A 24,502-nucleotide genomic window follows, 5' to 3' on the forward strand; every position below is an offset into this window, starting at 1 on the left:
CAAGTTTTTTTACTATAAAATTATTTTACACTACTTTTGTAAATAAATAAAATAATTGAAATAATTTTTAAGATATTTTAATTTTGTCTTTTTAGGATAAATTCAGACAGCAAACAAAAATATAATTTATTAAAACACTCTTACACGTATTCTCGAAATTTCATCCCTTCCATAATTTCTGAAAATAGCGACCTTTATTCATAAATAAGATTTAAGAAAAAATTACGAATTTATTAGAGTTTGAATTTCTCAAATTTAATCGATATTTAAATAATTATTCTTACAAAACAAAAATCAATAATGTTAATGCAATCAGGTTATTCTGTAGAAATGTAAAGATTTCAAATTGTTCGATACATCTTCGCAAAGAATAAATTGTTGCAAGCTCCAGGATCTGATAAAGAGAATTTCCATATCTTTTAAATCCTAAATTACGTCATTAGCTTCAATCAAAAGAAAACTCTACGCTTCTTCAGATATTATCGATTATCGAGGGGGCAAAGTTTTCATTGAACATCGAGATAAGAAGGATCCACACGTTAGTCGAAGAAAGCGATTTGGGTTATGGAGCTCTTCGTGCCAGGCTCTGGTTCTCGAGGGCTCGAATTGTCAGTAAAACGAACAGTCGCGAACGAGCGCGTGAGTGATAGGTGGCTGAGAGAGAAAGAGAATAAGTAGGTGAAAAGGAGAGAGAGAGAGAGAGAGGGTGGTTTGCCAGTTCGCAAGCAATTATCGCGCGAATCGCGCCACTTGGCAGCACGTAGATTGCCCTGGTGTTAGCTATATCGATCTCGTTTGGCTCATTTCGCGGTTCAACTTCGCCGTGCGATCGATGATAAGAGCCGCTAACCGACGCTCCTATCTCGCTTTATATGTACATGTATATATCTTCCCTACATTCCTTCTGTTCCTATTGCACACTTTATAAGGGAACGCAATTATCTTCACGTTATTTCCGAATAGATAAGATTTTCTCCAAACTCCTGCCTTACTACTCTTAAATACATTACTACTCTTAAATACATTACTCTTAAATACATTACTACTCTTAAATATTAAAAATATTATAATATTTTTAAAAAATGTTTAAAAAATTTTGTATCTAAAAGAGAAATTAGTAACTTTATTATATTAATTAATTACCAATGCATTTTTGGAACATTAAAGTATCCTTCAAAAATAAACTTTACTTATATCATTTCTAATTAATAATTAGTAAAGTTGACAAAGTATTTATCATCGAAATAATTATTAAAAAATTATGAAGTTTTAGTATTTTATATGATTTATTTAAAAATTATTAATACCCACATGAAAGATCTTCAAAATTTGTCAAGACAAATTCTGAAATTATGTATTTTCATTATTTTCTCGTTTCATTAATTACTTAATTAAAAATTAATTACCAATGCACTTTTTAAAATCTCAAAGTATCCTCCAAAAATAAATTTATTTGTGCCTTTCTTTCAGTCTTCAATTCTAATTGATAATTATTATTACAGTATTTAAAATTGAAAAAGTAGGTATTTATCATCGAAATAATTATAAAAAAATACCCATGAAAGATCTTCAAAAATTGTCAAGAAAAAATCTAAAATTACGTATGTTCATCATTTTCTCGTTTATTCAAACGTGGGATAATCAATAAATTTTGCAAAATATTATTAGAGATAAGTCGGACATTTTATCTCTTTTGCATTATCATTATATTCAATCTAACTAAACAACGAAAGGAACACACATGTATCACATATAGACGTAAAGAAGATAAATTAGTCTCCGTTTCAGCAGCGTAAGATACGCACACACACACACACACATACCGTGTCGGCATTAATTTTCTTCAGTTTCGCAATTATGCGCGCGCCATAATCACTTCTCTTCTCCTGCCTATCTTGAACATTCCTACGGTAACATCCCGTCGACCCTCGTGCAATTATAATTAGCCGATCGAATTGAGAAAGGGAAAGGCGTCTCTCACGCGACTCGTGTTTCAACGTAGCTACGAGTCCTAAAAACGCGGAATACACGAGGTATACGGTAGTTACGTGCCCTATACAGAGAGAGAGTCTCTCTCTTGCTCGGCATAAACGACGCCTACTGTGTTATCATAATATCACGTATATGTACACATATATAATGCGGTGGTGGACAGCGGACAGGGACCTTCGTTTTACGCTCACGTGGCTTTATTGTGCGATTTTTTTCCTTCTTTTTCCTCGAAAACTAGCCGAAAGCTGCGGTGCATCCTTATCTTACTGTTAGAATTAAGTGTATCAACATACAAGATAGTTAAAATATTTTATATGTATGAACTTTGTGAAATTTAGGTAATTTTTGATAATTATTTTGATGACACAACTTCTTTTATTTTTAAATAATAATTATCAATTATAAATGGTGAATGTATGAGATAGGTATAAATAAAGTTTGTTTTTGGAAAATAAATTCGGGATTCCAAAAAATGTATGCTGTGGTAATTAATTTAATTAAGGGGATGCTGACCATGACAGTTTTACCAATTTTGAGATCAAGAACTTTTCTTTTTATTGGCTATGTAGATTGAAAAAGATCTTTCTCTACAATTAAAAAAAATTACAGTTTTCTTATCGACTTCTTGCATCAGCTCATAACAATAGTTATTTAATACAAAAGTTCTGTAGTTTCTTTGTGCACAAAATATGGCGCTCCCAATAGAGATAACATGAAAGATTAATACAGAAGAATAATATTCTCATTGTGAAGGATTTTTCAATCCGTATATTCAATAAAAAGTGAACCTAACCTAACTTAAAGTCGGTAAAACAGAACTACGGCAGCATCCCCTTAATAAGTAAAAATAATTGACTTTTGTATTACCAAGGTTCATCTCGCATCTTGAAAATTTTATTGCATAAATTATTTATGTATCGTCGCATTTGACTTTCTTTCGCAGCCGGACATAAAGAGACGCAGAGAGACCTTTGAGACATTGAACGTTTCGTTGATGAGCAAAAATCACAATGCCGTAAATAATGTAAAGTTAATTCCGGGATGTTAAATAGACTATCATGCGACGAGCCGTGCAATTTGGGAAAAGCCCGAGCTCCGTAAGTCTCGAGTTAGCGGCTTGCTTCCTGCCAAGTCGCTAAAAGCCCTGTAAATTATTGCTGAAAGTTTACAGCGTCCGCTGCAAGCCCACCCCGACCCACCACCCTAATTGTAATAATTATTATCCCGCTGTCGCGTGAGAGAGAAGGGGAGTCTCAAAGTCGGTCAAGTTTCGTGATGTCGCGACTACGTTTTACGGTTGACGGCACGAAAATGATTCAAATGACATTTGACGCGGCTCGTAATTTCTTCATTTTAATGTCTCTAATATATATTTAATATAGAGAACCTTTAATATAGAGAACCTAAAAATTCTTCAAACATATTATTATATTATATATTATATGTTATATATTAAATATATTATAATATTATATATAATATTATTATATTATATATTATATATTATATTATATTATATATTATATATCATATATTATATTATATTATATATTATATATTATATTATATTATATATTATATTATATTATATTAAAGTGATAATAAAAAAATAAAAAAAAACATTATTTCAATGAAAATCACTAAAGATACTAAAGACCAATGAAGAATATTTTCGCGTGGGATCTTCTGAATTTTCAAAGCTGCGTACAGACGGAAAAAATATTTCGGAGATGATCTAATCCAATGGTGTCCCGCGAAAATTGTTGCATATTCCTCGAGCGTGTATACAGGATATACGTAGGTATATATCGAAATGCCGGCAGGTGTGTGCAGCCGGAGAGAGCATTCGATAATACTAGGAGGCCGAGCGAGGGTGGCAGCACGCCGAGGGCCGAGCACGCCAGTCCGTGCTCAGACGTGACTCACGACGCAACCCTCATTTTTTGATCGCATCGTTCTCTCCCTTTCGCGTTTCCTCGTCCCGATACATCGACAGTCTTATCGACGGCAAGGTCGCGTCGTCGCTTTTCAGTCCTGGAGCTCCCTCTCGATACCTGTCGATCAGCTGTTGGCATAGAAAAGAATTCCAAGAATATTTTACGGGGTCAAGAAGTGTCTTCTGCGCTAGTTAACGAAGAGATAAATGGGTCAAATCGGTACGTAAATATATATATGTTATTGAAATTACTGATTTAAAAATATCGATTGCAATTATTTATTAAAATATAATTTAAAATAATAATTGTTTTAATTATATTTAATTATTAGAATATTGGAATTAGTTATATAGAGCAAATACGAAATTCTTGATATAAATTATTTTAATCAAAATTTTGTATTAATATGTGACAGTATCAATATTTCACGATTTAATCAGAATTATATCAGAATTTTGAATCAAAATTCTGATTTAATTCCAAAGTAAGAAAAAATTTTATAAAATTCCTGTTCAATTCTGTAACGGAAAAATATCAAGAATTATTTCCTTTAATTTACTTTAATTGCTTTATTCAGTTTTGGAAAAAATAGAATAAACAAATTGTATAATATTCTAATTTAATATTTAAAAAAAGGAGACAGGGAGAATAGAGAATCGAAAAATATTATTATAAAATATTTTGTTTTGCGGGATTTTTAATGTAAATTTAGATTTAGATTTTTTTTTTTCATTTAGCGACACAACTTTACATCATTAACATTTATTTACATAATTAACATTTTGAACCAAAGTAAAATTTTTTTAAATCTTACAAATATTTTACGACAGACATTTAATGCAAAACTCTAATTTTTCGAATTAATGTGAATAGATATATGAATTCAGAGATACAAAATATATTAATTTTCTGAATTTAAGAATTCTAGACAATGATACATTCCAAGTTAATATCAATTGTTTAAATATGTATTATTATTAATTGTACTATAATTACTGTAAATTATATTACTTAATCGTACGATTATAAATTCAGTAGATATAGCGACAGTTTCAAGAATCAGACGATTTCTTGTTAATATTTGTGAGAATTTTGCCAGGTCATTCATATTGTGATGATCGCGTGGATGCTAACTATTTGAAAAACAAGAGCGAAATTGCGCTCTGTTGCGTGTTATTATGACTTTATCTGCATCGTGCAAGTCATCGATCTGCGCAACATAGTCTGCGTGATTGGCGGCTTTTTTTCACGTGTTATTAGTATGAAAAAACGTCAAACTGTCCGATGTTATTGATGATTTTTACATTGTATCAGCGATACTGTTGACCATGAAAAAAACGTGTTTCTCGAAAATCGACTGCATAGCCGAGGTTCGCGAGTTCTATAATTATTAGGCGACAAAAACTGGCAAATCTGCGTGCGAGAAGAAAGAGGATATTGCTTTTTTTGCGCTGCCTTAAATGTGTTTATTTAAAACCATTGTTCCGTTAAATGAGGAAACGTGACACTCAACTGACCGATCAACTAATCGACCGATCGTATTCGCTGAAAGCGAGACGTTGTGACATTGAGAATTTTAAAGAGCAGTTGCGAAATCATATGGCAGAACCATTTATCTTTATATTCTTTTTTCTCATTAAGTTATCATATTCGAGTGTAATTTTTTTCTCATATATATTTACATATTTATTACATTATTTTTTTTCGGTATTTTTTATTAAATAAATGTATTAAATAAATTTGAATTTTCATGCTTTTTATGTGTTTGGAACGCAATTTTTAATTGTTTGTAGTTTTTAATAAAATTATAATTACTTTTGATAAACTTTTGTTAAAATTATAATTTCTTTGAACTGAATGATCAGATCAGAGTTTATTTATATTTTAATAGAATAAATAATATAACAATCTGACCAATATAGTTTATAAATGATACATTTGATTTTCTAGAACATTTCAAATATTTTAAACATGTATTTTTTGTAGCTTTAATTTTTTTTTTAATATTTAGACATATGAAAAAATTATTTCATATAATTAATATATATGAGATTATATATATATATATATATTTTTTTTTTATTTTATTAGTTGAGTCATTTTTAGATATATTATCTCGCTTAATACGATTCCTGCATTCACTAAACCGAAAAATTTTAATCCTGTTAGAGTTTTGACATATCAGATTAGGTATACGGGGTGTCTGACAACATTAGGATGTCTCTTTTCGTTGGGTAAATTGGCTAATCTTTTTTAATTAATTTTTCATTATTGTAAAGATCGTAAAATAATAAAGAACCTTTTTGTCCGATTTAATTCGTTCTGTTTGTACTTGAAAGGTCATTAACAAACACTCTGTACATTCAAAATACACATTTCTAAATACGCTTTTATTCATTTCTTTTAAATGCAAATCTCGTTATTTTTCACGAAATCGCAATCGAGTCACCCTTTCAAGATTTTTCTCTCCCAAAAAATATCGTCTCAGATTCTAGATAGTTCGTCCAATTTCTCGCAGAGAGTTTCCCCCGGGCCATGTTTCCTTCCCGAAATTCACAAATTCGTCGAAGCGAGAGGCCGCCGCGTGTGGGATCGAAATAAATTAAAAATAGATAGAGAACACACATGTGTCAAGATCAGCGATCTTATCGATTTCTCAACAGATCTACAGCAAAAACTGTAATTTCTATTGAACCATCAATTTATCTCAATTTTTACAAAACATTCGATTGATGTTTCATTTATATTCCTGAACCCTAATAAAAAGATATGGTATACTGTTTCCATAATTATTTTCAGAATTAAATTTTATAGGAATAATACCATGCACAATAACGTCCTGTCAAATTTTATAATAATTAACTTGATTTTTTTTAATAAAAAAAGTTGTGATTTATTGTTTAGATTTAATGAAAATAAAGATCGAAAGTTTGACTAAATCAAAGACGTGCTAAATTATTTCTTAAAATATTTTTTTCTTTTATTGATTTGTTTATTTTTAAAATATTTATTATTATTATTTATTTTTAAGATATTATAGGATAGAATGAGATAAGAGACTATATATGTATATTTTAATTCTATTTTACTTAAAAAAAATTCGCAACCAGCATCAATTTTTTCTAATTATTATCCTTGTAATTATTATATTATAAAGGACAATAATTATGTTTTTTTTTTTAAATGCGATATCGTGTTCTATTCTGGCATAAAATATCCGTTTTTTCAGGCTGATTTTTTAACATCAATATCTTGCATTTATCGACCTATACATTCAGTTTTACGAAACTACAGGCCGCGGCGGGCGAAACAAAGGCGGCGAGCATCGGATATCGGGACAAATCGCGTTGCGTAAGACGTCGGTCTCGCCGCCGCCTTTTTATTTCCCGGAAATCTTTCGACTGGATTTATACGTGCTGGAGCCAGCCGGAGCAGAAGGATGACAGGAGCGAGATATCGCGTCCGAAAGCGCGAGAGCGAGCGAGCGAGCGAGCGATCGCGCTATCCTTGATATTTAGCGATTGATTGGCAGGATTGCCAATTTGGCCAATTATCGGCGAGATTCGCGGAACAGCGAATCGAAATTACATAGTCGGCGCGACGATCAAGTTCGCGCGAGAGAACGAGCGGCTCTACAATGTGTGTGTGTGTGTGTGTGTATGCAATATATCGTTCTCTCTTTCTCTCTCGCGGCTGGTGATTGTGGTTCTGACTGGATCCGATCGATGCCCCTCGGCCTCGGATCGAATAAATAAATCCGTGTCCGACAGATTCGGGAGTCGCACGGACGGGGATTTTGAGATTTCGGGATTCATCTGTTCTCTCATCGCGAATGGATGTCGTTGGACGAGATCGATTAAGGGGATGCTGAACATGACTGTTTTACCGACTTTGAGTTCAAGGGCTTTTCTTTTTATTGGCTATACAGATTGAAAAAGATCGTTCTCCACAATTAAACTACTCATAATAATGAATGGGGAGCGCTGTAGTTTCGTATAAAAAAACAATAAAAAAATTACAGTTTTTTATCGGCCTCTTGCACCAGCTCATAACAATACTTATTTAATGCAAAAGTTCTGCAGTTTATTTGTGCACAAAATATGGCTCTCCCAATAGATATGCTATAAAAAAATAATACAGAAGAATAATACTTTTATTATGAAGAATTTTTTAATCTGTATAATCACAATAAAAAGTGAATCTAACTTAATTTAAAGCCGGTAAAACAGAACAACGGCAGCATCCTAAGATAATACGGTGCATTATTGATTTGAACCGCAAATCGAGATAAAAATGAGCCCTTGAAAGTAATAATGTAATATAAATCGAGTAAAAAAAGATTATCACTCTCTTGTAGAATAATTTTGGGATAAATAAATTTGATAAAACTTGTGAGATATTATTCAATTATTATAACAAATAAATTTATATCGAATGAGTCATTTAAATATATAATCAATAAAGAATAAGAGATACTCTCTCACAATTATTCTAAAATTCCCCCAATAAATACTTATAATGTAGGAATAAACTTAAATATTTTAAATAAAATATATAGTATTTAGAAAATTGAAGAAAATATATTAATAAAATAATTTATATAATTAAAAGTATATGAATATGTTAATATGTAATATAAATCGCTAAAAGAATGCTTTAAATTCGATAAATTAATGACGAAATCTTCGATATTGAGTTTACATAAATCGTATTGTTTTTTTTCCTGCAATCTCTAAAACGCAATAATTGGATTGTCTTTTTTGTTTTACGGCCTTTATAATGTAACACATTTTGGACTCCACTTAATTACACATTCACGTATGTTCAACAGGGATGTAAGTTGATTTTACATCTCTAAAATAATCGTGCACGAAACGAGATATATTATATATACATATATATATATATATATATATATATATATATATATATCTTATATATATATATATATATATATATATATATATATAAGATAATGTAAAAACATTTTTTATGCTAAGATAAAACTATTATATAAAAACAACTTTCTTTTTTATATACGAGAACCACTTTCGATATTTTTGATTTTTAACCCGGATTGCATCTAATAAGAATCATGTAATACCTATAAATTAAAAAGAAACATCGAACTCTTCCGCACCATGTTGAAATGTCTCTGAATTATCTTCCGTGAAACAAGGTTTAACATCGAATACGCGTCAATACGTGATGTCGGAACACGTGCATGCCATCGCCAGATAAATTCAGGCGAATATGAATCGCGTGAGTCGCCAGACCCCGGATATACCTATGTTTAGCTTCCGCTGCGCTCGCACTAATTGCCGTAACAGGAACTAACTGTACCAGAAATTGCGAATTGGGGCGCAAATACGGTAGAACGTCGTCCCGGTTAGATTCGCACGACACGACGTATGACGTCCTAATATTCCTCGTCTTTCTTCAAGGCATGGGGAGCAAGAGAGAGCATCTGTTTCTTCCTTGGAATCAGTAAAAAATTAAACATTTGCTCTCCTTTTGAACAAACACTGGAATTGATTTGTATATTTAATATAAAAAAAATAAAATTTAAAAGAATTAAGAAAGAACAAAAAATAAAGAAAAATTAATTATGCTCTCTCCTGGAAAAAATCCTGCGGACGCCCATGCTTCAAGGGAAATAAACGTGCCTCGGAGAGACATCACGATGTGTGTGGGAATTTTAACGCGAGCCCATTTCGAGGTTTTCCAATCTCCAATCCTTACACCCTCGCCTCGAAATGGGGAAAAAAGGAAGGGGGCAGTAGTATCGCGTCTCGGTTGTGACTTTTCCGCGGCAAGAAAATCGTAAAATCGTCGAGGGGAAGTCGGTGACTATCGATTTCACGTGTTTCCTTTCGGAAATTGCCTTGTTTTTTTCTCGTCCCCTCTCTCTCTCTCTCTCCCTCCCTTCTTTCCCCATCTCGTCGTCTTCGTCGCACCCTCGCGTTTCGGGTCACGGCGAAGATCGATACGATATCGCGGACCTCACGATCACCTGGGTGGTCCACCTCACGCAGGTCCTCCCCGACTTCTGCTGGGGACTGATTTAATTCGGCTACGTGGACCGCCCGGCCGGCGAATTTATTCAAACGTCCGTTCGCTCTCTTAAGTCTCCCTTACGGCATGCGATTTTTTCTCGGATCGCGAACAAACTGTTTCTTCCCTTTTTTAAAAAAGTTGCGCAAATATTCTCTCATCTTTGAACCGGAAGAATCTTTTATTCCATCGCAATGGACCCAAGTAGTTAACTGACGTCATTGAACGTCAAAATGACGTTATTCATTCGACGTTAAGGAGACGTCCTTGAGAAGTCTGTGGTTTCAGTCCTGTTTTATCGACAAAATGTGAGGTTAGATTCAACTGTAACTCTATTTATTGGATTGTTTTTATCTGAAATTAGAGCACTTCGCAATTTGTTAATATTAATTCTTTAATTTGTACAGGAAAAAGATTTATCAATCTATATAGTCCCATATATCTAGGTTGCAGAATTCTTGAATTCTTGAATTTATAGATATATGAGACTATAATAAATTTATAGTTCTAATCTCACATTTCGTCGATAAAACAGGACTGAAACCCAAGAACGTTTAGGATCCCCTTAAAATGACGTACGCTTGCTACCTGGGGAATTACGCGAACGCGAATCCCGATATATCCAAACGTAATCCGAAATTAAGAAAATTGCGATCCATAAAACGCCCCCCTATCGAACTATCCATCAATCGATTACCCCCAAAAATGTAAGGTTAGATTCAACTGTAACTCTATTTATTGAATTGTTTTTACCTGAAATTAGAGCACTTTGCAATTTGTTAATATTAATACTTTAATTTGTACAGGAAAAAGATTTATCAATCTATATAATCTTATATATCTATAATAGGTTGCAGAATTCTTGAATTCTTGAATTTATAATTCTGCAACCTAGATATATAAGACTATAATAAATTTATAGTTCTAACCTCACATTTCGTCGATAAAACAGGACTGAAACCCAAGAACGTTTAGGATCCCCTTAAAATGACGTACGCTTGCTACTTGGGGAATTACGCGAACGCGAATCCCGATATATCCAAACGTAATCCGAAATTAAGAAAATTGCGATCCATAAAACGCCCCCCTATCGAACTATCCATCAATCAATTACCCCCAAAAATGTAAGGTTAGATTCAACTGTAACTCTATTTATTGGATTGTTTTTACCTGAAATTAGAGCACTTCGCAATTTGTTAATATTAATACTTTAATTTGTGTACAGGAAAAAGATTTATCAATCTATATAGTCCCATATATCTAGGTTGCAGAATTCTTGAATTCTTGAATTTATAATTCTGCAACCTAGATATATGAGACTATAATAAATTTATAGTTCTAATCTCACATTTCGTCGATAAAACAGGACTGAAACCCAAGAACGTTTAGGATCCCCTTAAAATGACGTACGCTTGCTACCTGGGGAATTACGCGAACACGAATCTCGATATATCCAAACGTAATCCGAAATTAAGAAAATTGCGATCCATAAAACGCCCCCCATCGAACTATCCATCAATCGATTACCCCTTCCAACCTCCCAACTTTGACTTGCCAGTGCGTTCGCTCTGAACAAATATCAATTTGACTGGCGTCTAGGCCGTTTCTTCGCGTGAGCGAAGAAACAAGAAGAGAAGGGAAAGAAAAAAAGGGGGGACCGGAGGGGGGCAGGGGGGGGGCGCTCTAAATCGCGAGGCTCGCCCGAGCCGTCCGGATAATCCAGACAGATGGGACTCGTTAATGGGACGCGAGTAATTTGCAAGAAATCTAATAACACCGCCTTGTCCCCCTTTTCCCCAACCCCCCATAACTCGTGGCTTGACTTTCCACCTTGAGCCTTTCCTCTCTCCGGCATCTCTGTTTCCTCGTCTCTCTCTCTCATTCTCGTCCCATCCCCGGACCGTCTAATGACAATACACGGGCGCCCGTGCTCGTGAAAATTAAAATTCGCCCGGGGGTCGTACACGACTGCTCTCGTACAGCGTGTTGGTGCGTGTCCAGGGTCCAGGTCGTCGTGGGATCGCGGATGTAGCGAGATACCCTCGCGAGATACCCCGAAATACAGTACCGCGCAAAAGTTCGCTCGTAATAACGTTATAATCTAAGACAGCGAAATATTTTTCTCTCCCTTTTAATATCATTCTACCATACTTCCTCTTGGAGAGTTTTACAAATTTATTCCATTTCTAATTCTGTTTCTCTTATATCACAATATTTATTATATGTTTCTGTAATGTTTTTTTTTAATGCGAATATGTTGAATTTTCGTTTAAAAAAAATTTTTTTTTTTATGTCTAAATTAATATTACGATAAAATATAAAAAGCATATATATATATATTATATATAGAATATTCTCCTGTATTCTTCAATTATTATAATTATCTTAGCAATGTAATTATAAGCTTCTTTATGTTTTTTTAGTTGAGTTTTTGATTATAAAATAAATTATAGAGAAAAGAGAGATACTATCTAAAAAATTGATGTACTGTTTAGTTTTTAAATTTAAACTGAAAGTTTAAAACAAAGATTTACGTTCAGAGACACTTGTTAGAGAGAAATTGTTTCTCATAATTTAGACAATATCGTTCAAATCCTTATGGCCTTTCCTTGAAAGAAAAATTATCTTCAAATTTGACATATCTACTAAACATATACAGGAAAAAGATCATTATATAGAAAATAAAAACAAAATGAAAGAAATCAAGTATTCAAGCTATATAATCTGTCAAAGAAGACTATATAAGAAAAAATTCAAAATCTTCAAAACTTTTTTCTCAATACAAATTAATTTCTCTCAAGTGATGATGAAATGTATATACTTCTAATAAACCAACTAATTTAATATTTTTTCCCGTCCTGAAAGTTGCTTCTCTTATATTTTATTTCTTTTTAATGTTCTCACAATAATAATTATAGCTCTCCAATTCAAGATCTATCTTTTCTAATTAAAAGTGCGCTTATTGGTCCAGATTTGCTAAAAAAAAAAAAAAATAAAAAAAATAAAAAAAAAAGACAAGCGTTCTTTCTCTTTCTCTCTTTTCATGCACATATATGCGCATTGTAGATGAGAGAAAAGACAACGCGGGGGAGCGCGGAACTCGTTAAGCAGTTTGCGGTTTTCATCCTTTTTTTTCCACCCGAGCGTGCTTTTAGCGTAAACATATTCCGCGAAGAAATCAGCGTCTCTCTCTATTCTCTTTGTGTGTCCGTGTACGTGTGTATCATTTTTTCTTCTTCTTTATTTCTTCTCCCGCGCGCGTCTTTGTATCTTATTACGTGCCTGGTTTCTGGTATTTAGATTCCACCCACGATTGAATCCCGGTATAAAAGCTCGACGTTAATATAAGGAAGGATATGACACTGCGTTAGATGATTACATTTTTTTTTTTTTTTTCAAAACCGCGAAATAGAAATCTCCGTTTCTCTTTTTTTTCTTGAAGAATTAATGGCGACGAAATGTCTGTCCCCGAGAAGATTGTTTCAGATTTCTCAACTGGAAAGAGAGACTCGTTCTATTCATTTCTACATAAATGCCACCCGGGGGCCGGTTTTTTATTTTTTCTTATTTTATTTCCGCCCGCGAATTTCGGCGATTTTTCGACCTCGCGAGACTTAAATAAATTTTAACGATCGCAAAAATATACGATCAAAAAATAGAGGGAGAAAGAGGGGGCTATATATAACAAGAGAATTGAATTTAAATTTAAATTCACGACACGTGTCCGAGCGGCATAATTTAATTTCGCATTCGAGAATTCGGACTATTTTTTTTTTTTATGCTTCGGATTATCGAGAAAAAATTGCGCCCCCTTTTTTAATTCAACGCGACCGGATAACAGATTTGTGACGACTATTAAAATTGAAACGCGCTCATTATCGATTCGTCGCGCTAATCGAGCATGGCGGAGACGGAATCCTCACAGATTCCGTGAGGATCGAGTTACACACGGACCCGATTATTTTGTTCGATTAGACACGTGATTGCTACGGTGACATTTTCTCGCGGAATTACGATCCCGTTCGCGCGTCTCTCGTAAATTTTTCTACGACGTTTCCTTATCCAAAGTGTGTCTCACATTGCAAAAAATTATTGATAATTAACTATACGTAATAAAAAATATTTAAAATTTTTTTCTTTTTTTTTAATATAAAAGTATAAGAAGAAGAGAGGGTATATAATGAGAGAATTTCCTAAACACAAACGTGCTTATATTTCTCGGCAGTTAAAGGCTGTATTTTATCAGAGTTGATGTAAACTTGATCCGTTTAATCATTTTACTCACGAAAAGTTTATAGTTTGATTGGCTAAATTGGCTTACGTCAAAAGTTTTTGCACTTCTAAAGCCTTCCTCTGAGATTTTTTGGGAGAATTATATAACAATGAAAATATTATATATATAATATAATGTGATATGTGTTACATCTACATAAAATAATATAATTAATTATTAAATTAATTTATTACAATTAATTTAAAAATATAATTTATTATTACATACATATAATTAAATTTAATCAACGTACTCGATTAAAATTGATATACTTAAATAAAAATATTATTTTTATTAAAAATTATTATAATTATTATAATTATTATATAAAATATTTATTATAATAATTGTTATATTAAAAATTAATTATAATAATTATTATATAAAATAATTATTACAATTATTATATAAAATTATTATAATTATTCAATCTCTCAGTGTATTATATACATATATAAAGCAGCGTATAACACATACATACATACATATAATTAATGGAATAATTATAGTTTGGCTGTTGCATCGAGTGAGTCTTCGAGCGATTTTTCTCGCTACCGAAAGCGGCCTCGAATCAATTGATTATTCACGTCCGTCAATCGTATCTCGTGAGATTTGTGCCGTGCGATTCCGGGTCGTTTTGGATTAGCGGGTGGTCCGACGTGTCGGTCGAAGAGATAGGGGAGATGGGGTGGTGATGCGGCGTCTCCCTCAGACTGGATCGAGGGGCCGCATTAAAAGAACCGGACAGCATTAAGGCGTTGTTTAGCAGGCTATTTTGAATTTTAATTCCCGCGGCCCCGGCAACGTAACCGAGGTGTGGAATAGATTAGTTTTCGCTCACACGACTGTCAGCTACTTGCCGCGGGGCCTCGACTGACCGACTGGATCACAAAGAGAAAGAGAGAGAGAGAGAGCGATGGATAACTCCCCCACATCTCCCTTACAGACTTACACGTGCTTTCCTCTTCCGTTCTTTCTCATTAATTTTCTTTTACATATACAATATCCTCCAGAAGTTTGGAAACACCTTACATTTTACAGTTGAACAATCGTATGGCAGATCTGTATAGATTTTTTGTATCAATAAATCGTAATAGTATATTGTATATCAAGTGCGGAAAGTTGACAATTGGTCACGAGTGCGGAGGATGGACGCACGAGCCGAAGGCGAGTGATACACATACTATTTTGTATTACAAGTGCAGGCAAAGTGGCTTTGTACGCGTTTTCTGTGCGGAAAGCGGCCGATTTCCCACGCCGCCATCTAGCGGCGGCACGATGCGGGAATAGCCGTGTTCAAAGTCATTGTCCACGGCTGAAGCCGTGGGCAAAGCATATTCCCGCACCGTGCCGTTGCTAGATGGCGGCGTGGGAAATCGGCCGCTTTCCGCACAGAAAACGCGCACAAAGCCACTTTGCCTGCACTTGTAATACAAAATATTGTGTGTATCAAGTGCGGATTGACAATTGTTCACTCGTGTGGGGTGGTCGCACTCGCGTTTGGCTCGTGCGTCCATCCCCCGCACTCGTGACCAATTGTCAACTTTCCGCACTTGATACACAATATACTATAAATGACAGAACGCTGCCATGCGATCGTTTAACTGTAAAATATAGTGTTTCCAAACTTGTGAAGAGTACTGTATGCAAAAATAACAAATGTCTATTTATAAAACAGTTTTTTGTTATTACAATAAATAATATTTCAAATAATATACTGATAACATCTCATTAAGTTCATATTCTTGCATGTTACAAATATCTAATTAAAGAATATTTCTTTAGAGAATGTTTCTCTTAAATTAAAAGGATCCTTTTGATCCATTTAAAATGTATCAAATAAATATTTTCACATCAAATTAATATTATTAGTTTCAAATAAATGATTTGTTAAACAGTATTGAAATAAATATTTATTCAAAATCAATAAATTTTTTTTCAGTGTATGATAAATCTTGCATAAGAAGTGTTATGCTTACATGATTTTATAATTAGCTAGATAAAGATGAAATAAAAATTTGTAAATTCATCTAAGGTAAGATGAAGATGATTATTTTAAATATATCTAGATAAAAGATGAAATTATTATATGGTAATTCATCTAGATACTTTTTTAAGTAATAATTTTTAAGATCGTTTATGTAAACACAGTTATTAAAAAAAATGTAAATTATAAAAAGAATATAAAAATATATGTATGCATATTTTTATTTATAAATTTTTATCGTTTACTGTTTAAGTTCTACTGCTTAAATATTTTTATACGCGACCCTAAATTAAATTATCCGAACATCATTCATTATCTTAATTTAGTAAAAATAACACTTTTTTTTTATCTAAGATGCGGATGTAGAAAATACATATTTTTATCATCTATATAAAGATAAGACGATGCCAAAGTTTCATCTAGATGATCATCTATATAATTTTATTTAGATAACAGCAAACACACTGTGTATAAGTATCACTAAAAATCAATATGACACTTGTCTTGTGTTCGACAAATTATATTTCAACTCTGTCTGCTAGATTTTATCACATTAATTACAGATCTCTCGAGAAGCTATGTTACGCTTATCCCTTTAATCGGTAGAAGATCACCATTTAACGCGCGAATTGCTCTCGAATTCAACCCCAATCGACGAATTTTCCGATTCTGTCCCTCAGGAAAAGGAAACGGCAGTGACAAGGAACGAGGGAAACGACGCAGGATCAGACTCGTCCGATGAAGACGCCACAACGCGAAGCCCGCCGCAGCTCGAAAAAGGAACGAGGAGAACCGCGCGGCCCCGCGGTTCAAGGTCGCACGTCTGGAATTCAAGTTCGGCTCCTCTCTCGTTGTTCAGGCTCTCTCTCGCGGTAAAAAAGAAGAGGGATGATCGATGGTGAGAATCGACCGGGCTAGTCACTGTGGCTTCGTACAGGAGAAGACATCACGTTGCGGAGGAGGTGCCGGGACTCTACATTCGGCGCCTGACGCTCGAGGACCCGAGAAGGAGGGAACCGTACGGTTCAAGGTCGCAGTCCCCGGCGCGCCATATCTGTCATCCGCGTAGCGGCTACGCGCGCTCGGCGCGAGGTTCTTCAAGGTAGGACGCTCGATCAATAGAAACCCTAAAACCTCGAGGAGAAGATGTCCCGCATCAAACGAACCTGACAGTAGCGCGATGACGATGATTGACAAGTTGGATATTTCTCCCTTCTTTTTTCTCCCACCCTCTCGTTCGCCTTCTCCGAGAGATCTCCTTGCGATACGGACCGGCAATTAAATTGGTCGAGAAACTGGTTTCGCGGAGGAATTTCCGTGGGATCCATATTCTATATTTGGAATATTTTTAACACGTCGTTTTCTCGCTTCATCGCGCTATCGCTGTTTACGCGATTCTTTTTTTCCTTTCGTTGTATTTTTTTTTTCTAGGAAGAAAGTCACCCTCGCCTCTACCAATGTGTATTTTCTTATCGCTCTGCTCGAGCGAGCAAAACCAGCTTCGGTCGGGGACGTTAAACCTCAAAGGGAAGGGTTAACTAATCATCCCGGGGGTCTGCTTATTGAATGATTAACATCGTACCGCGTGTATGTATTAACGTGCTTGCGCTAAAGAGAACGAGCAACACCATCCCACAGGACGGTCCCATCTCTAGCGAGGCGTCTCACGTCGCCCTATATAGGACCCCCGTAATTAAACATACTAAAATTTTACGGTCGTCTCACTGCGACTTAATGAAAAAGCCTCGTGGGTAGCTAAGCGCGCAGCCCCGATACTCTGTGTGTAAAGTTATTAAAGCTGCTCGCGCATTAAAACGAGCAGCATCGGTCATTATCATCGACATTTGATCTCACACTTTCTCCCTCTTCTCTCATTAGTTCTTCGACTTCGTTCTCTTCCAGCCTCGTATAACTTTAGGGTGAATCTGACCTCCGAGATATCTGAACGAGGTTATTATATTATACGTGCTCTCGTTTCCTGTCGAGCAAATCTTATGTTTGAGTCTCTGCTTCTTTTTTTGTGCAAAAGTCATCCCTTGTTTTCCTGTAGTAATTGTAATACATATAAAACACGAGAACTCTGTTGTTATTACTTCGAATATTGCGTGTCATTCTTTATATTTTCCTGCTTTTTTAAATTCTTGTTTATGCATTAAAAAAATTATTTCATGAATTAAGGAGATGCTGAACAGGACTGTTTTACCGACTTTGAGTTCAAGGGCTTTTCTTTTTATTGGCTATATAAATTGAAAAAGATTCTTCTTCATAATTAAAAAATTACAGTTTTTTTATCGACTTCTTGCATCAGCTCATAACAATAGTTATTTAATACAAAAGTTCTGCGGTTTATTTGTGCACAAAATATGGCGCTCCCAATAGAGATGACATGAAAGATTAATACATAAGAATAGTACTTTCATTGTAAAGAATTTTTCAATCTGTATATTCAATAAAAAGTGAACCTAACCTAACTTAAAATCGGTAAAACAGAACAACGACAGCATTCCCTTAATATTTATTTCAATACCGCCTAATACATGATTTATTTAAAACAAATAAATATTGATCTGTTTTGAAAAGGATTTTCTTATGTCAAATAAATACTTTTCACATCAAATCAATATTATTAATTTCAAATAACTAATTTGTTAGTCAAATAAATATTTATTCAAATAATTCAGTGTATATATCTTCCTAAACATTCGCGCACTGACTTGATTTTAATTTATCCTTAATGTAATCTCTCGTAAACACGCTACTAAATTATACTTTTATTGTAGGCTTTATTTATACTTACAATATTTATCTTTCCGAAAGGAATGTAAATGCGCGGCGGATTGATAAATTTACCGAATCATCTCCCATCATGATTATTTCCAGAGTGTGTCCAGGGTATTATTTTTCCCCTCTCTCTCTCTCTCTCTCTCTTTCTTCCCGCGTCTTTCTTCGTTCTCCATATCGCGCGAGAAGCGCTCGTCTTTTTACTCTCGCTATATTTTTTCATCCTCTCTTCTCGTTCAGCTTGCGGTTCAAGGTCGTAATCTTCTCGAGACCTCCTTTCTTTCAACCAGTTCTCTCCGCTTTGCCTCCCTTTTAATCTTTTTCTTCGGCCTGTTCCTGCGCCTTCGTTTTCGAAGTTCAAGGCTCACTATCTCTCCTTCTTCTTGAATGTGCTCTCTCGACACTTCTTCCTCGTGTACTCTCTCACGTGTATTTTTTCGCCGTTCCTTTTCATCCCCCTTTACTCCCCACCCCGCGTGTTTTCCATCATTTACATTTACGTGTTTCGAATCTTTTCTTCTCAGCAGATTCTTCCGTCGTATTTCTTTTTCCCTTCGTTCTTCGGCTTTTACTTTACTGTCAAGTTTTCTTTCACTTTTCACTTTCGATCTTACATCCCAATTCAAGAACTTTATTCCAATTCATTCTTCTTATAGAATTTCTTTTTCCATTTTCAGCTCCTTTCTCTCTCTTTCTTTTTTTCCTTCGTTCCTGGCACAAAAGTTATATTCAAATATTTTATCGTCGAATAACTTATTGCTCATCTTATTCTTTTTTTCATGCTACAAGTTTTTTTCCTTTCATCCTGTTTTTAAACAAGATAACTGATTCCTTCTCTTCGTATATCACTTTTGCTCGTACTTTTTATCGAGGTCTCCTCTCTCTCTCTTTTTCTCTGGGTTCCCTCCTCCTTCTCGGCGTTTTCTCTTTGAAGCGCGATGCCCTCCAGGGTCCCGCAATCACATCTAGTTATCCAGTTGTCTCAAGTTGAGAAAGGCGAATAACCTTTTCAGTTGTCATTACGAGCTTTTTTTGCGCCGTTCACGTACAATCATCATGAACCGATCATTGCAAAATAAAGGGGACGAAAAGTGTTCCTAACTTTGTCGCGAATCCTGCGGCTCAAGGGACGGCTCGCCATTTTTCTCTATTTCTTTGTCGTGTCAAAAACTTTACAATCTTGCAACATTTTTCATTCAAATTCGCATAAAGAAAGCTAAAAATGTTTTTCAAATATAGAAAATATATTTATTTTCATAAAAGTGTATATAACGAAATTATTATTAACGCGCGTAGAATTAAAAGACACGGTCCAATAATTTTTTTATAATTATTAATAAGTTTTTAAAATAATGTTTACTTATAAATAAATTGACTTCAACTTCTTCTTGATATACCATTCGACATGTGTGTATTTTTGATTAATATCTAGCTATAGATCGTGGCTGGAGAAAATCCGAAAGGAGAGTCCGGCTTTCTTAACAATAGTATCCTTGGAGCTTCCGGAATCGCCGATTCCCTTGATAGAATCTCAAGCAAACGCGCGTTGGAGACGCAACGACCTTGATGAAGTCGCGAACGACAAGGATGACATTTTAGATGAGTTCCTGAAGAAGGTTACAGAGGCTGGCAAGAACAGGGAAAAGGAAAGTCGCGCCGGAAAGAACAATGTGTTCCGGAAAAGTCGGCGGGATAACAAAAAGGACGGCGGATCTCTGGAATGTACGAAAACGCTGGCCACCCTCGAGGAATGCACGAAAAACATTATTGAAGGTTTGATTATATGTATACATATATATTTTTTTTGTATTACACGTGCAGGCAAAGTGGCACTTTGTGTGCGTGTTTTCTGTGCGGAAAGCGGCCGATTTCCCACGCCGCCATCTAGGGACGACGCAGTGAGTGAATAAGCCGCGTTCAAAGCCATTGCCTACGGCTGAGCCGCGTTCAAAGTCATTGCCCACGGCTTCAGCCGTGGACAATGACTTTGAACACGGCTATTCCCGCACCGTGCCGCCGCAAGATGGCGACGTGCGATCGGCCACCTCGCGCACGAAACGTGCACAAAGTTACTTTACCTGCACTTGTAATACAAAATAGTATCTGTATCACGTGTAGATTGACAATTGTTCACTCGTGTAGGGTGGTCGCACTCGTGACCAATTGTCAACTTTCCGCACTTGATACACAATATACTATTCTCTGCACAAGATAAAAGAATCAGATATGGTGTAGAAATAGTTGTAGAGTTGTGGCTCCATTAAAGTTTAGGTGAGAAAAGGACGAGCTCGTATTCCTTGAAAAAGCCGAGAAAAAATGTATAGAATGTACATGTAATATTCCATATAATTAACCCTGCGTTAAGTTAAAGGAAACTTATTGGAGGAAAAGAAGGGTCGCATTTTTCTAGCTATAGATATTTGAACCCTCTGTTCTCACTTTACTTATTTTATTATATAATATATGCTGAGAGAAGTTTTGCTTAGAATTTATCCTACAAATTATGATAATTGTGGGACAATATGGTATTGAAAGCATTCTATGAATTTCTCTGAAATATTTACCACAATAAAAAATATTAATATATACATAGTAAAATTAATCAAACCTAATTTATATATTTAATATATATGTAATAAATAAAAATAATTATAATAATTATACAATTGTACACAGAGAGAATTTTATAAGTTTCTCTGATTAATATTTACTGCAATAAAAAATACCCACGATTACCATGATTTTCAGAATAAAAAATTCTAAGAGAAAAACGTTTAGAAAGAGAGTTCCGACTTAGTTTCTTATTCAGTTATCTGTAAAATTGATATCTCCGTGTTATCTACATTTAATCACCGATCTTTCATCGATGACAAGACGTTATCTTATATTCATCCTCGCTCGCCCCGAATAACATCTTTCGGAGTAGCTCGCTTCTCTAAAGACGGAAGATTCCATTCAAAGATCGAGATCGGATTTCAAGGGCGCGTATATGAAATCGTCGCAAACGGACCTTGAAATCGCTCGAGGCCGGTCTCTCTCGCGAGACCTATCGAAATTTTCTCGCCGACCGAGTTTCTCGGGGACTCTCCACGTGGACCACGAAATTCTCCGGTGGCAATATCAAATTTCAGGACCGAGCCGGCAGGAGGCCGGCGAGGATTGCATATGCTCCGAGGTACCCCAGGATCTCGGAAGATCGGCGGAGCTCGCGAGCGGAGATCCGGAAGTGACTCACACGATTCGGATCGCGATGAAGTGTCGTCACGGAACGGAGGAAGAGGAGAAGGAGGAAGAGGAGGCAGGGAGGACACGGAATGACAAGAAGGATCTTCAAGGTCCGTCGAACGCGAGGAAGGACTCGGTGAAGCACGACGCTTCTTCTTCTTCTTCCTCTCGCTGCACCGTCACCGCAGGTGCGGCGTTGGACTTCACGCTAAATTGCAATAGCGTGCGACTGACTTCTCGTGACACGAGCCTGAAGGCGGCGACGCCTGAAAAGGGCCGAGAGGCAAAGAACGGCCGGAAACGGTCCGGAGTCAGTCCTCTCGAAAGTGGGTTTCGCGACGCGGGTCGCTTCTGTATCAGTTTCAAATAAACACGTGAAACGTCACAACTATCGACCAGTTTTTTGCCTTGCTTTCCTCTTCCAAAATTATCACAATGGCTATAAAATTCTTCTCAAAAATTCTTTTAATTATATATTTTTAAGAATAAATTTATAAGTGCCTTGCTTCCCTTGAAAAATTATGGTGTCTATAAAGTTCTCCTAAAAACTTCTTCTATATATATATATATATATATATATATACATATATATAATCAATAATAAATTTCTAAGTGGAATTGCGTGACAAGATGCTTCTGTGGCTTTAAAACACGTGAAACATCACAATTATCAGTAATTATCATCTCCCTATTTGCTTCTCCCTTTCTTTGAAAAATTGCGGTAATGTCTATAAAATTTTCTTTTATTTATATACATTTAATAATAAATTCAAAATAGGTTTCGCGACAAAAAGCTTCTGCAGCTTTAAATAAACACGTTAAATGTCACTATTAGAAATTATTTATCTTCCTATTTGCTCTTTTCCCTCTTAAGCTTTTTATCTTTTTTTTTCTGCAAAATTACAGCAATTCCTATAAAATTCTTATATAATTTTATTTTATTTATACATAAATTTAATAATAAATTTATCTTTTGAGCAAACAAACAAATAAATATTTTAAAAATGGTTTCCGAATTAAATTTCGATGTAAATTTGTTTAATTTTAAATTTTAATCGAATAATCTATAGAAATAAAGGTCGCACGAGTATATCAGAATAAATTAATAGGCTCATGATAATTGCCATAATTCCTTGAATTGAGAATTTTTTCAATAAACTTAAAGCGTGAGAACGAATTTTGATGGATAGCCCGAGTGTCGGATTAACGACTCGATCAGCATGATAATTCGCAAAAACCGGTAGATTTATTATTCTTCTCGGGATTCATTTCAAATAAGAATTCTAAAAAACTGACATAACACATTGTGATAAAATGTTGTATATTTATCTGCTATTCACCGAGATAAATGTTTAGAGTTTTTTATTACTTATTGCTTCGCGAGATAAATTATTAAATGTGCAAAAAAAAATGTTTATCATACAAATTTATTAGGAGCAAATATTGAATTTTATTATATGTAGGACATTATTTTTAATTTCTGTTTAATCTTATTTAAAAATTTGTATCGCTTACTGCTTAAGTTCTACAATTTAAGTATTTTTGTATTACACGTGCAGGCAAAGTGGCACTTTGTGTGCGTTTTTTTTTGTGCGAAAAACGGCCAATTTCCCACGCCGCCATCTAGCGGCGACGCGGTGAGTGAATAAGCCGCATTCAAAGTCATTGCCTACGGCTGAGCCGCGTTCAAAGTCATTGCCCACGGCTGAAGCCATAAACAATGCTTTGCCCATGGCTTCAGCCGTGGACAATGACTTTGAACACGGCTATTCTCGCACCGTGTCGCCGCAAGATGGCGGCGTGCGATCGGCCACTTCGCGCACAAAGCCACTTTGTTCACTCGTGATCAATTGTCAACTTTCCGCACTTGATACACAATATACTATTATGTGCTACGATTCTAAATCAAAATTATCTGAAAATTATTCTAGATAATTTAATGAAGATAATACTATTTTCATCTAAGATGCAGATATGAATAATACATATTTTTATTATCTATACAAAGATAAGATGACGTCAAAGTTTCATCTAGATGATCATCTAGACAATTTTATTTAGTTAACAGCAAACCCTGAACATATACTTGATGCAAAACGGTGATCCAGGGGAACGGAGAGTTTTAAAAAGCTTCGCTCGGGAACGTCGCAGAAAGTCGCCGCTTTCCTGAAAGCAGAGTCGCGCCGAAAGCGAGTGAAGGCGGTGAAGACCCGAGGTCGGCGAAACCGCACGAAACGGAATGGTGAATCTCCC

The 24,502-nt window shown here is 35.0% G+C and overlaps 1 protein-coding gene across 1 annotated transcript; it reads left to right on the plus strand.

Moving 5' to 3' along the window:
• Positions 1 to 564: 564 nt before the first annotated feature.
• Positions 565 to 22,637, plus strand: LOC114939088 (uncharacterized). The gene is made up of 5 exons (XM_085484725.1): positions 565 to 639; positions 16,924 to 17,077; positions 17,162 to 17,345; positions 20,457 to 20,797; positions 22,156 to 22,637. The coding sequence occupies exons 1-5, from the start codon at positions 565 to 567 to the stop codon at positions 22,617 to 22,619; spliced, it is 1,218 nt and encodes a 405-aa protein (XP_085340851.1). The 3' UTR covers positions 22,620 to 22,637.
• The last annotated feature ends 1,865 nt before the right edge of the window (positions 22,638 to 24,502 follow it).

The sequence above is a fragment of the Nylanderia fulva genome, unplaced genomic scaffold, assembly GCF_048542155.1.
Source record: "Nylanderia fulva isolate GAGA-0341 unplaced genomic scaffold, ASM4854215v1 Scaffold31, whole genome shotgun sequence".
NCBI lineage: Eukaryota > Metazoa > Arthropoda > Insecta > Hymenoptera > Formicidae > Nylanderia > Nylanderia fulva.